A 15,000-nucleotide genomic window follows, 5' to 3' on the forward strand; every position below is an offset into this window, starting at 1 on the left:
ACCATACTACCTGACTGTACTACCTGACCATACTACCTGACTGTACTACCTGACCATACTACCTGACTGTACTACCTGACTGTACCACCTGACCATACTACCTGACTGTACTACCTGACTGTACTACCTGACCATACTACCTGACTATACTACCTGACTGTACTACCTGACTGTACTACCTGACTGTACCACCTGACCATACTGACCATACCACCTGACCATACCACCTGACCTTACTACCTGACTGTACCACCTGACCATACTACCCCTGACTATACTACCTGACCATACTACCTGACTGTACTACCTGACCATACTACCTGACTGTACTACCTGACCATACTACCTGACTGTACTACCTGACCATACTACCTGACCATACTACCTGACTGTACTACCTGACCATACTACCTGACCATACTACCTGACTGTACTACCTGACCATACTACCTGACTGTACTACCTGACTGTACTACCTGACTGTACCACCTGACCATACTGACCATACCACCTGACCATACTACCTGACTGTACTACCTGACTGTACCACCTGACCATACTACCTGACTATACTACCTGATGAGTATCATGTGACGTTGTTCGCTAGTTGACGAGGACGTTTGAGATTCTTCAATATTGAGAACAACTGAAGGAAAATGGACTGAAAACTATGTTCTGATAAAATATCAAGTGTGTTAAAGAGTTTCAGGCTCACCGGCGATGCTACATGCTACATGCTAAAGAGTTTCAGGCTCACACACCGGCGATGCTACATGCTAAAGAATTTCAGGCTCACACACCGGCGATGCTACATGCTACATGCTAAAGAGTTTCAGGCTCACACACCGGCGATGCTACATGCTAAAGAATTTCAGGCTCACACACCGGCGATGCTACATGCTACATGCTAAAGAGTTTCAGGCTCACCGGCGATGCTACATGCTACATGCTAAAGAGTTTCAGGCTCACACACCGGCGATGCTACATGCTAAAGAATTTCAGGCTCACACACCGGCGATGCTACATGCTACATGCTAAAGAGTTTCAGGCTCACCGGCGATGCTACATGCTACATGCTAAAGAGTTTCAGGCTCACACACCGGCGATGCTACATGCTACATGCTATAGAGGATCAAAGTGACTGATCCTCACCAGCAGCACAAAGGGATTTTCAATCCAAACGTGTTTTAAGGAGATCAAAGTTCCGGGATTCCTGCAGGAACGTCGCAGTGGGAAAAGTCCTCCCGGGACCCCCGGGGGCCGCCGGCTCTCTGGCGCCCCCCAGAGGAGGCCTCAGTCTGACCCACATGGAGAAACTTGAAGATACTTTGGTGTGAAGTGATGGAGCTCAAACCTTCTTCAGCTCCACCTTCTTCTTGTTTTGCACCTGAAAGGACAGAATCAGACCCGCCTTCTCCTTGCTGTGACCTTCATCGCTTAATTCCTCATTTCAGGAACGAATATTCTACTTTTCTACATTTGTATGTCCAGACACTGTGTGAGATGTTCAGTCTGCCAGTGAAACACGCGTCGCAGCTGCTTTCCGGTCCCTCCAGAAGAAAACCCGAGTCTGAGGCGCAGCTCGTGTTTCTTCACGCGCCAGACGTCAGACTGATGGAAGCGAGGCGATAAGACGCAGTTGGACGTGAAACGGGAGATTCTGCGGACTCGGGGATTCCCGCGGGAGATTCGTCTGGAGGGTTTTGTGGGGAAGTTTTTAATTATCGTGTGAAGACGTGAAGGTTCCCGAAGACGCACTTTGACACCTCGGGGCCTTTTGGGTCTCCGGCGGAAGAAAGAAAAGAAAAAGAAACGCGCGAAAATGAACCAATAGATTCGATCCTCTGGAAGAAATCCATCACTTGTGTAAACCTACCTATTATTTCATTAAAACACTTTATATCTTAAACACGTTCCTGTTGTTTTCAGAGGAAAAACGAGTCGAACGAACAGTTTTTTTTAATTTATTTTTTTTAACGCACGGGGTCGTTTTACAGGACTAAAGGAGACATTTGGGGGTTTTAATGAACATTTCTCATTCTCCAACGGGAGACAACGCGCAGGAGCAGCCGGAGGAGCGCGTGCTGAGAGCGGATTGGTCCGTTTCCTTTTCCCTTTTTAAAACAAAACACATTTCACCTTCAATCAAAACCTCAGAGACACAAACAAATAAGAGCTCAAAAACACACGTTTGAATTAAATCACTGCAACATCTTTGTCTAAGGAGATGCGGACAATTCGGCGCAGGCCGAAGGTTTCTTTCTTTCTTTCTTTCCTTTTCTTTTTTTTTTTTTTTTTAACACAACGCCATTCGGCGCGTCACGCGCGGTTCGGATTAACGACAGTTTAAATTCCAGATCGGAGTTAAAACCAGTCTGATGCGGGGAAAAGCGTCTTCTACATTTATGACGGAATTCACAGGGACGAGCCTCGGAAACGGTGAGAAACTCACTGAAACCAAGAAAACTGAAAATAAAATCGATATCAATCGAAACGGATCACAAAAAAAAAAAAAAAGAGAATTTTGACAAAATCTTGAAATAATTAAAGTAAATACATATTCAAAATGCATAAACACATCATTAATACGGACATGCAGTAACGCACAAACTGCCACGCACCACTGCCTTAAAATATTTAAAAAAAAAAAAATTAAATACTGCAAAAATGAAGTTAAAAAATAAATAGAAAATACACAGAATTTTTTTTTTTTTAAATAAGGAAAAAACAGATTTTTATCAAAATTCTGAAAATGTGTGAATTTAACCTCATCAATACATAATAATGAAAACATTACTTGAAAATGAATATGATTGGAAATATCGAAAGTAAATTTCGAATTGAAATCCGAGAACATGTTTCTATTTGTTTGGAATTGGAAACATAAAATATATATAAAGGAAAATCAGCAAGAAAGAAAATGAAGCGAATGAAAGGAGATTTTAATCAAATGGAGATTTTGTAAGAATTTAAAGTTTTATTGAACAAATTCTTGTAATAATAATAATACTAATAATAATACTAATAATAATACTAATCATAATACTAATAATAATACTAATAATAATACTAATAACAACAATAATGAAACATGTCCTGTGGCTCCTCGCTGTCGAACCACAGACCGACTGAAAGATCAGTCTACCTGCCAGTCAGTCCCCTCCGAGCGCGCGCACAGAGCCGCGTGCACGCTCTCTCTCTCTCTCTCTCTCTCTCTCTCTCTCTCTCTCTCTCTCTCTCTCTCTCTCTCTCTCTCCCTCCCTCTCTCTCTCTCTGGGACGCGCCGCTGCGCCTCCGCCGCGGCTCTCCACAGACGCGTCTCGCGCCCCGCGCCGTGAATGAGCGAGCCTCGTTAACATATTCAGACCCACGTCACCCGCGGGAAGGTGGACCGCGGCGGCGGCTCTATAAAGCCCCCCGCGCCGCCGCGCCGCGCCGCAGCGCCGCAGTGCAGGAGGGAAAAGTCCCCGAAAAGAAAAAAGTCCGCCTCACCGACTTTTCCTTCACGGGTTCGTCCTCCGAGGAGCCGGAGGTGAGTGAGTCTGCCTCTACTCATTTATCTATTGATCTATTTCCCCCACAAATGCGTGAACGCAGTAAATCCTCCTGTTTTATGTTCCAGCTAAAAAAGTAAAAAGTAAATTGCGCGTCGCTTCCTCGAGTTGATCCACCGCCTGTTAATCCCTCTGGATCCACTCTTTCTTCTTCTTTTCACTCTTTTTTTTTTCTGTTCAAACCTGATTTATTGCCACTGCTCTATAAAGCCCGGGCCGCCCGGGGAGGGGGGGGGGGGGGGGGGGGGGGGGTAGCCCCCTGAACTGTACCTATAAAGGCGCATAACCTAATAGACAAGCCGGCGCACGCAAACCTGTAAAACTATTTGGAATAGTTGACAGCTACTCCTCATTTTGAAGGAGCAGCGGAGCGGAGTGAAGGGGGGGGGGGGGGGGGGGGGGGGGGGGGGGCGGGGGTCCTGACGGAGCGCGTTTCTGCTGCACCTCACCCGGAGACCCGGTCCAAGACCCGGTCCAAGACCCGGTCCGAGGCGCATCCATCCGCACCCAGGAGGGTTTGCGGGGCTCAGACCGAAATAACTGGACCTGTGTGTGTGTGTGTGTGTGTGTGTGTGTGTGTGTGTGTGTGTGTGTGTGTGTGTGTGTGTGTGTGTGTGTGTGTGTGTGTGTGTGCGCGCGTTAGGAAAAGAAACTGTTCCTCAGGGTTCGTGCGCTCAGGTTCATATCAGGTTTAAACTATTTCCATTCTCTTCTATTTGTATGTGTGTGTGTTTGCAGATTCCAACAAACTCCGTGCACGTGTGCGCGCGCGCGCGCACCTACGGGCTCTACTTTAAATTCTGTGTGCGACTATGCGCAAAGATTCACGCGCGCACCGGAACGCGGCTCGTAAACGCGCGTGGGAGATGTGAGTTGTGCGCGCGCACGTGTAACGAAATTCGCGCGTGATGCAAGTCGCGCTTTTGAGCAACATGTTTGTTGCACTTCTGTCCGCGTGGAGTCGTGAAGCACCGGAGCAGCGCGCGAGACCCGCAGAGGGACGTCTGGAGCCGCGCGGCTCGAGGCGTCTACTCTCAGGCCCGGTGCCGTCCCGGTCCCGTCCCGGTCCCGTCCCGGTCCCGTCCTCCGCGGCTCCCGGTGGCCCAGTGTTGGAATCGGCGGGCGGCGCAGTCACGATGAAAGACGCGCGGACGCCGCCTGTCAGTCCGCGCGGAGGGCAGAGTGACCCGCGACCGTCCACAGTGAGAAGAGCCCAAACCACATTGATCGCAGCCCCTCAGAGGGAACTGCGCATGCGCCACATCTGATGACAGACAAATTGTAATCAGGCAAAAACACCCGGGAAGGTTTTTCTCTCCTTCACGTGACGGTCGGAAGAATCCCGGGATCCGCAATGTAAACAAAACAAAACAAAACAAAACAAACAAACAAACAAAACAAAACAAACAAACAAACAAAACAAAACAAAACAAAACAAAACAAACTAAACTAAACTAAACTAAACTAAATAAAACAAAACAAAATAAAACAAAACAAAAGTGCAGCTTCCAGTGAGGAAGTTTAAAAAAAAAAAAAAAAAAAAAAGCCCAAGTGTTGGCGGAGGTGAGCATTCACAGTGTGTGAATGCTCACCGTAATGACCGTCATCACGCCGTAAAGGCGTTTAATCGGCGGATGAGTTCACGTCACGTGACCGAGCCTCCGCTGGCCACGCCCACCGGCCATCCAATAATATCTCATTAGTCGTGGTTTAAACGTCCAAACGTCCCGCGACCTGCAAACCTCGTCTCACCGCGGGGCCTCACATCCGGTCACGTGACGTGCAAACAAACAAACAAACAAACAAACAAACAAACAAACAAACAAACAAACAAACAAACAAGCAGCTTCTCGGTGCTTCATTTCAGACTTTAGTTACAATTTTCTTTCAAATGAACGCAACCAGACGCGTTTTGTTTCCTCGACATTGGAACGTTTCCAGGTCTCGTGAGGCGGAACCACCGGGAACCGGTGTGAATCCGGAACCGGTGTGAATCCAGAACTGGTGTGAATCCGGAACCGGTGTGAATCCGGAACCGGTGTGAATCCGGAACCGGTGTGAATCCAGAACTGGTGTGAATCCGGAACCGGTGTGAATCCGGAACCGGTGTGAATCCGGAACCGGTGTGAATCCAGAAGTGGTGTGAATCCGGAACTGGTGTGAATCCGGAACCGGTGTGAATCCGGAACCGGTGTGAATCCGGAACAGGTGTGAATCCGGAACTGGTGTGAATCCGGAACCGGTGTGAATCCGGAACCGGTGTGAATCCAGAACCGGTGTGAATCCGGATCTGGTGTGAATGCGGAGATCCGGAATCATTTAAAGGGAACATTTGATTAAAGAAAATAAAACTGGATACGAGTCTGAAAGAAACAGTTTTAAATCCTTATTGTCCAATTATGTAAAGAACATGAACCCACAGAGCGGCTTCGGTTTGACTTTACGTTTCTGATCTTATTATATATTATATAATCGAACAATACTAATTCATTCTCAGATCTACACCTTGTCGGTCACTCGCACGTGTTTCTACGTGTTAAACGTGAAGGCGGTTTGTGTCACGACACTCTTGTGTGTCAATGTTGAACCGAAACACAAATAGTGCGAAGGAACGGAAAAACGAAACCAGTTTTCTGTTCCAGACGTGACGGGAGCGAGAGAATAAAGGAGGAGAAGCTGAGGAGGAGGAGGAGGAGGTGCGGGCGGCTCGGAGATGTTCCCCCTGGCCCCCCTCGGGGCGCTGGCCGCCGCGCTCACCTCCGTCCTGTCGGCGCTGCTGCTGCTGCTGCTGACCCGCCAGCTGTGGAGCCTCCGCTGGAGCCTGACGCGGGACCCGCGCTGCCGCCTGCCGCTGCCCGGGGGCTCCATGGGCTGGCCGCTGCTGGGGGAGACGCTGCACTGGCTCTTCCAGGTCAGACTCCTCACTCTTCTTCAACGCTCCGCAGCGTCCGCGTCATCCGGGGCCTTCCCGGCAACGCGCAGGTCAGGTGTGGCGGCGACGCGCGGCGCGAGGATTCTTGCGCTGCTGATGCGACGTGTGTGGACATGATGGCGCAGAACAGACGCTTCCTCTGCAGCGCGTCCTCTCTCTCTCTCTCTCTCTCTCTCTCTCTGTCTCTCTCTCTCTCTCTCTCTCTCTCTCTCTCTCTCTCTCTCTCTCTCTCTCTCTCTCTCTCTCTCTCTCTCTCTCTCTCTCTCTCTCTCTCTCTCTCTCTCTCTGTCTGTCTGTCTGTCTGTCTCTCTCTCTCTCTCTCTGTCTCTCTCTCTCTCTCTCTGTCTGTCTGTCTGTCTGTCTGTCTCTCTCTCTCTCTCTCTCTCTCTCTCTCTCCTCTCTCTCTCTCTCTCTCTCTCTCTCTCTCGTCTGTCTGTCTGTCTGTCTGTCTGTCTGTCTGTCTGTCTGTCTCTCTCTCTCTCTCTGTCTGTCTCTCTGTCTCTCTCTCTCTCTGTCTGTCTCTCTCTCTCTCTGTCTCTCTCTCTCTCTCTCTGTATTTTATTGACAGAATACAGTAAAAAGGTTTTAGAGCAACACTTTGAAATTAGTCTGTTTTCTCTCCATTGTTTTTTATTTATTATTCACATCTTTTTCACTTTCTGTCTGCACGTGACACACACACACACACACACACACACACACACACACACACACACACACACACACACACACACACACACACACACACACACAACACACACACACACACACACACACACACACACACACACACACACACACACACACACACACACACACAGAGATTGTTATCCAAACATTACAGCTACTAGAGGGTTTTAATTGATTCTAAAAACAAAACTAAATAGGTGTTATTGTGTTTTGTTTTTGTTTTCTAAAACACTTAATGATTTGGTGAGAAAGAGAGATGCTCTATAATCTGGATTAGAGGAGGAAGCTGCTCTATAATCTGGATTAGAGGAGGAAGCTGCTCTATAATCTGGATTAGAGGAGGAAGCTGCTCTATAATCTGGTGATAGAGGAGGGAGATGCTCTATAATCTGGTGTTAGGGGAGGAAGATGCTCTATAATCTGGATTAGAGGAGGAAGAAGCTCCATTATCTGATGTTAGAGGAGGAAGATGCTCTATAATCTGATTAGAGGGGGGATATGCTCCATAATCTGATGTTAGAGGAGGAAGATGCTCTATAATCTGGATTAGAGGAGGAAGATGCTCTATAATCTGATGTTAGAGGAGGAAGGTGCTCTCTAATCCAGAGTGCTCGTTGGCTGTAACCAGACATTAAATGAAAGATAATCCAGCTCCTGGAGTCGTAACGACGTCCGCTCTGCAGGGCTCCAACTTCCACGTGTCGCGCCGGGAGCGCCACGGCAACGTGTTTAAGACACACCTCCTGGGGAAGCCCGTCGTCAGGGTGACGGGCGCCGACAACATCCGCAAGATCCTGCTGGGCGAGCACAGCCTGGTGAGCACCCAGTGGCCCCAGAGCACCCGCATCATCCTGGGGCCCAACACCCTGGTCAACTCCACCGGGGACCTGCACCGGGCCAAGAGGAAGGTAGGGCTCAACCGGGGGGGCTCCACCGGGGGGCGCCACCGGGTCACCGTTCCCTGGGAGGCGTTTGGCGCCGCGGGTCGTCACCTCCCACCACGTCTTTGCTTCTCGCCCCGTCAGGTCCTGGCCCGGGTGTTCGGCCGCGGCGCCCTGGAGTCCTACCTGCCGCGGCTGCAGGATGTGGTCAAGGCCGAAATCGCCAAGTGGTGCTCGGAGCCGGGCACCGTGGAGGTGTATGCCGCCACCCGCTCGCTCACCTTCCGCGTGGCGGTGGGCGTCCTGCTGGGCCTGCGTCTGGAGGAGCGGCGCCTCGTCTACCTGGCCGCCGTCTTCGAGCAGCTGATGAACAACCTCTTCTCGCTGCCCGTCGACGCCCCGTTCAGCGGCCTGCGGAAGGTGAGGTGGCGCCGGGACGCCAACGGAGGGGCGTGTCCCTGCGGGGGCGTGTCCCTTCGGGGGCGTGTCCCTGCGGTCGGCCGTTCCCAACAGGATGTGTCCTTCCAGGGCATCAAGGCCAGAGAGATCCTGCACGCCAACATGGAGAAGATCATCCAGGAGAAGATGGAGCGCCAGCAGGGGGACGGAGAGTTCCAGGACGCCTTCGACTACCTGCTGTCCAGCGCCAAGGAGCACGACCAGCAGCTCAGCCTCCAGGAGCTCAAGGTACCAGTACCAGTACCAGTACCAGCACCAGTACCAGTACCGCCGCCAACAGAATAAACCTGGAGCCGTTCCGCTGGAAAAGCTTCAAAAGCTTAAAAAGCTTCAAAAGTTTCAAAATCTTACAAAGCTTCAAAAGCTTCAAAACCTTAAAAAGCTTCAAAAGCTTCAAAAGCTTAAAAGCCTTAAAAAGCTTCAAAAGCTTCAAAAGCTTAAAAGGCTTAAAAAGCTTCAAAAGCTTAAAAATCTGAAAAAACTTCAAAAGCTTTGAAAGCTTAAAAGGCTTAAAAAGCTTAAAAAGCTTCAAAATCTTACAAAGCTTCATAAGCTTCAAAACCTTAAAAAGCTTCAAAAGCTTCAAAAGCTTAAAAGCCTTAAAAAGCTTCAAAAGCTTCAAAAGCTTAAAAGGCTTAAAAAGCTTAAAAAGCTTCAAAAGCTTAAAAATCTGAAAAAACTTTGAAAGCTTAAAAAGCTTCAAAATCTTCAAAAGCTTAAAAAGCTAAAAAGGCTTAAAAAGCTTAAAAAGCTTCAAAAGCTTCAAAGGCTTCAAAAGCTTCAAAAGCTTCAAATCTTCAAAAGCTTAAAAGGCTTAAAAAGTTTCAAAAGCTTCAAAATCTTAAAAGGCTTCAAAAGCTTCAAAATCTTCAAAAGCTTCAAAATCTTAAAAGGCTTCAAAAGCTTCAAAATCTTCAAAAGCTTAAAAGGCTTCAAAAGCTTCAAAAGCTTCAAAATCTTAAAAGGCTTCAAAAGCTTCAAAATCTTCAAAATCTTCAAAAGCTTAAAAGGCTTAAAAAGCTTAAAAAGCTTCAAAAGCTTTAAAAGCTTCAAAATCTTTAAAAGCTTCAAAAGCTTCAAAATCTTCAAAATCTTTAAAAGGCTTCAAAAGCTTCAAAATCTTCAAAATCTTCAAAAGCTTAAAAGGCTTAAAAAGCTTCAAAAGCTTCAAAAGCTTTAAAAGCTTCAAAATCTTCAAAAGCTTTAAAAGCTTCAAAAGCTTCAAAAGCGAAATTCTTCAGTCAGAGATGGAAAGACAAGATTAAAAAGCGTCTTTGACTACCGAAAAAAGCGCTTTTTAAAACCAGTGCATTATTATTATTATTAATAAAATAACGTCAAAATGGCAAATTGTCCAGTTCTGATGTTTCAAATATGAACTTAAGCAAAACATCATAATGTTTTCAGAAGAAAAGTCAAAATATTAGAATAAAAACTGAATCTGTTGAAGAAAAAGTGTTAATGTGAAGTAAAGTAAAGTCAAAATGTTGATTAGAATTATTCAGTCAATTATTATTATTATAAACATTTTTAGTAAAGTAAAAAAAATTAAATAAAATAAAAAGACAAAATTAAACACAATTAAATTAAATTAAATTAAATTAAATTAAATTAAATTAAATTAAATTAAATTAAATTAAATTAAATTAAATTAAACAAAATTTAACAAAATTTAATAAATAACTAAATTAAAGAATGTAGATTTTTGGGTTGATGGTAAAAAAGTGGGATTGTTGAAGTGATCGTTGATAAAAGAGGAGGAGGAGGAGAGGAAGTGACGGAGGAGGAAGTGACAGAGGAGAGGAAGTGACAGAGGAGAGGAAGTGACGGAGGAGGAAGTGACAGAGGAGGAGGAGGAAGTGACGGAGGTGAGGAAGTGACGGAGGAGAGGAAGTGACAGAGGAGAGGAAGTGACGGAGAAGGAGGAAGTGACGGAGGAAGTGGAGGTGACGGAGGAGAGGAAGTGACGGAGGAAGAAGTGACAGAGGAGGAAGTGATGGAGGAGAGGAAGTGACAGACGAGGAGGAAGTGATGGAGGAGGAGGAAGTGACGGAGGAGAGGAAATGACAGAGGAGGAGGAAGTGACGGAGGAGGAGAGGAAGTGACGGAGGAGAGGAAGTGACAGAGGAGGAGGAAGTGACGGAGGAAGTGGAGGTGACGGAGGAGAGGAAGTGACGGAGGAGGAAGTGACAGAGGAGGAAGTGACGGAGGAGAGGAAGTGACAGACGAGGAGGAAGTGATGGAGGAGGAGGAAGTGACGGAGGAGAGGAAATGACAGAGGAGGAGGAAGTGACGGAGGAGGAGAGGAAGTGACGGAGGAGAGGAAGTGACGGAGGACAGGACCTGACGGTGCACCATGTGGTCCTGCAGGAGACGGCGGTGGAGCTGATCTTTGCCGCCCACTCCACCACCGCCAGCGCCTCCACCTCCCTGGTGCTGCAGCTGCTGCGCCACCCGGCCGTCGTGCAGCGCGCCCGCGCCGAGCTGCAGGCCGAGGACCTGGGCGGCGACGCCAGATACGTCGCCATGGAGACGGAGACGGAGACGGAGACGGAGGAGGGGGAGGGGGAGGGGGAGGGTCCCCGAGCCCCCCGCTCCCGGTCCCGGGTCCCGGTCCTGAGCCTGGAGCAGCTGGGCCGGCTCCGGTACCTGGACTGCCTGGTGAAGGAGGTGCTGCGCTTCCTGCCGCCGGTGTCCGGCGGCTACCGCACCGCCCTGCAGACCTTCGAGCTCGACGTGAGTCTAACCGTCTGCACCAGACCGTCCAAAACTCTGAGCCTCACCGGACCAGCGCCGGTCCGTCTAAAACTCGACCTCACCGGACCGGCGCCGGTCCGTCTAAAACTCGACCTCACCGGACCGGCGCCGGTCCGTCTAACATTGGGTCTCCGTGGTAAAACCTCTTTTTAAAACTGGTCACCAGGTTGGTAGAATGCAGTGGTTGCTCAGTAGAACCCATCAGAACCTCCAGGGGGTCACGACTCCCAGTTCAGTCAACGTAACAACAATCCAACTTGGTACTTTTATTTTGACACTCACCATAATGACAAGTATTCCCGCCGCTGGCCTTGCAGTACACAAATCCTAGAGCGAACATAATCTGCATCACGTTTGGAAAAGTACCAAAAAACTGGCACACCTTGATTTCACGTCACTCGATACTCGGTGGTACTGACAGAATTCGGTCGTACCTATAAAACAATGGAATTCGATACCCGTCCCTACTACAGTAGCATAGCGCAGAGCTTTTTTACAAGTACCATGTGCAGTATTGTACCGATACCTGGTACCGGTGCTGGTACCAGTGCTGGTACAAGTGCTGGTACTGATGATGGTACCGGTGATGGTACTGATGCTGGTACTAATGCTCGTACTGATGCTGGTACCAGTGATGGTACTGATGCTCGTACTGATGCTCGTACCGATGCTGGTACCCGTGCTAGTACCGGTGCTGGTACCGGTGCTGGTACTGATACCTGGTACCGGTGCTGGTACCGGTGCGTCCCCAGAAACCCTAACCATCTCCATGCTGGTCTCTGCAGGGCTACCAGATCCCGAAGGGTTGGAGCGTCATGTACAGCATCCGGGACACCCACGAGACGGCGGCGGCCTTCCGGAGCCCGGAGCAGTTCGACCCGGACCGCTTCGGGCCGGACCGGGAGGAGGGCCGCTCGTCGCGGTTCAGCTACGTGCCGTTCGGCGGCGGCGTGCGCAGCTGCGTGGGCAAGGAGCTGGCCCAGGTGGTCCTGAAGACTCTGGCGGTGGAGCTGATCGGGACCTGCTCCTGGACCCTGGCCACCGACGGCTTCCCCGAGATGCAGACCGTCCCCATCGTCCACCCGGTCAACGGACTGCACGTCCACTTCTGCTACCGCCGCCCGCTGCAGACACCCGACTGACGGCGGGCGGGTTGGGGGGGGGCGGGACGGGGACGGGGGGGTGGGGGGGGGGCGTCCGGACAGATCAGGCTCAGTGTGTTTCACAGCACTTCGTCCTCTCAGAGGGCCGAGGGGACACTTCCTGCTTTTTAACTTATTGACGGATCTGGGACAAGCAGGCGAACGCCTGGACGGACGTCTGGACGGACGCCTGGAGGGACTCCTGGACGGACTCCTGGACGGACGCCTGGACGGACGTCTGGACGGACGCCTGGACGGACGCCTGGACGGACTCCTGGACGGATGCCTGGATGGACGCCAGGACAAACTCCTGGACAAACTCCTGGACGGACGTCTGGACGGACGCCTGGACGTCTCTGCTTCTTCGCACGCCGCCGTCTCCTGTGTCCCCGGGGGCCCCGATGTCAGAACGAGGGTATTTTCATGTGCGAGACGAGAAACTTCAGTTTCAGCCCCACCCCTTCGCTACAGCAGGAGGCAGCGACCGTGAAGCTGGTGTCAAATTACCACCTCTTAATGTGCCGCCATATATAAAGAACCTCTTTCTTTCAAAACAAGTCCTCAGATCAGAAAGTTAGCGTCGTTACTCTGCTTTAGCTAGCACCCAGCGCAGGAAGTACACGGGCTCTTTACATGAATTCAGAGTTCTTCACTCTGATGCTGCGATGAGGCCGGTGTCAAATTACAGCGTCAGAAAACTTGTAAACAAGCCAAACAGAAGAACGTTTTTTTAAAATTCTGGACAAAATAAGCTTGTTTTGAACGTAGTAAAAATGAAGCTGGTGTCAAATTACGACAAGCAGTCAATCCGATCAGGGATTACAAGCTAACGGGACAAAATGATCAAAACCGGTGTCAAATTACCAGCCTTCAATGCTTCCTGTTGGCGACAACAGATCAGGAGGTAAGAGGACGGTGTCAAATTACAACTCAGTTAAAGACAATGAAGATGAAGCTGGCGTCAAATTACAAGCACTGGGTTCTGCTGCTTGTCACCTGACTCTTTATTTATACAACCCATCTCAGTCGTGTTCGTCAAAAAGGAGGAAAACACATGAGAGGCAGTGGACGAGGTGGAAACGATAAACAAACGATAAACAAACGATAAACAAACGATAACGACTCGTCTCAGAAAGATTCAGAACCACGTGCATCAGATGCTTTGACGGTTTGTTGTCGCCGCGTGAATTCAAAGAGCTGGAGGTGAAGTCTTCATCAAACAAACTTTCTTTTTTTTTTTTTAGTTATATGAATGTTGTATATCTGTAACAGTGATTTATGTGTATCAAATGAAGTAGCGTTATGAATAAGCTGTATTTAAAATGCTGAGGCATCAAATCTGTCGTCCCTCTGACTTCACGCCAGGGATGCACCGATACCGATACCGATACCGATACCAGTGTCAGGTATCGGTCCGATACTGCACAGAATACTGGTAAAACACTCCCCGATACCAGCCGGTGGTTCGGAGGTTCTTTGATGTGCAGGAGGACAAAAGCAGGACGGTAAAGTACCAAGAGACGGACGTTCATACAACACCGGCAACTCCATCACCAGCAACTTTAGCCCAATGTTGCTCAGATGTGAGCCTTGCCACATGCTACATGCTACATGTTACATGTTACATGCTACATGTTACATGCTACATGTTACATGCTACATGCTACATGTTACATGCTACATGTTACATGCTACATGCTACATGTTATATGTTACATGCTATATGTTACATGTTACATGCTACATGCTACATGCTACATGTTACATGTTACATGTTACATGCTACATGCTACATGTTACATGTTACATGCTACATTTACATGCTAAGGAGTTTCAGGGTCACATGCACCAGCAATGCTACATGCTGCATGCTAAGGAGTTTCAGGGTCACATGCACCAGCCATGCTACATGCTACATGCTAAACATGATTGAAGTGACTGACGCTCATGAGCAGCAGCTCGTTCTGCAGTAGCAGAGACGTCGCAGTACGAATGAAGCTCAATAGTATTTAATAAGTACTCGTACCGGTACCCAGAATCAGCAAGTAGCTAAAGGTAGTACTCGTCCTGAGTCAAGTGGTATCGGCGCATCCCTCGTCGTCACAATAATAATAATAATAATAATAATAATAATAACAATAGTAACGTGGCCGTGTGGCTCCGGGCCTTGTAGACGAGCAGCGGTTGTAGGAGGACGAGGACGAGGAAGGATTTAGCACTTTGTCCCTTTCAGGAGTCTGAACGTCGTCGTTGTGTTCAGGACTTGTAGCTCAACTTCAAGTAAAAGAGAAGAAGAACAACTGACTCTGGACTCTTTCTTTCATCTCAATACTTCCTTCACTGGTTACTGCAAATCAAACTACTTCCTGTGTTTACTGGTGACGTCGCTGCATGTCCGGTGGAAGAAGATGCTCTGTAATCTGGATTAGAGGGGGAAGATGCTCTATAATGTGGATTAGATGGGGGAGATGCTCTATAATCTGATGTTAGAGGGGGAAGATGCTCTATAAACTGGATTACATTGGGAAGATGCTCTATAATCTGGTGTTAGAGGAGGACGATGCTCTATAATGTGGATTAGAGGA

At 48.6% G+C, this 15,000-nt stretch overlaps 1 protein-coding gene across 1 annotated transcript; it reads left to right on the forward strand.

Moving 5' to 3' along the window:
* Positions 1–6,219: 6,219 nt before the first annotated feature.
* cyp26c1 (cytochrome P450, family 26, subfamily C, polypeptide 1) lies at positions 6,220–12,415 on the forward strand (the record flags this gene model as incomplete). Its single annotated transcript, XM_080521842.1, has 6 exons — positions 6,220–6,465; positions 7,860–8,084; positions 8,202–8,477; positions 8,586–8,744; positions 10,887–11,252; positions 12,059–12,415. Exons 1-6 carry the CDS (start codon positions 6,268–6,270, stop codon positions 12,413–12,415), a joined length of 1,581 nt encoding a protein of 526 aa, XP_080377968.1. The 5' UTR covers positions 6,220–6,267.
* Positions 12,416–15,000: the final 2,585 nt, after the last annotated feature.

The sequence above is a fragment of the Blennius ocellaris genome, assembly GCF_963422515.1.
Source record: "Blennius ocellaris genome assembly, contig: SCAFFOLD_257, whole genome shotgun sequence".
Taxonomy (NCBI): domain Eukaryota; kingdom Metazoa; phylum Chordata; class Actinopteri; order Blenniiformes; family Blenniidae; genus Blennius; species Blennius ocellaris.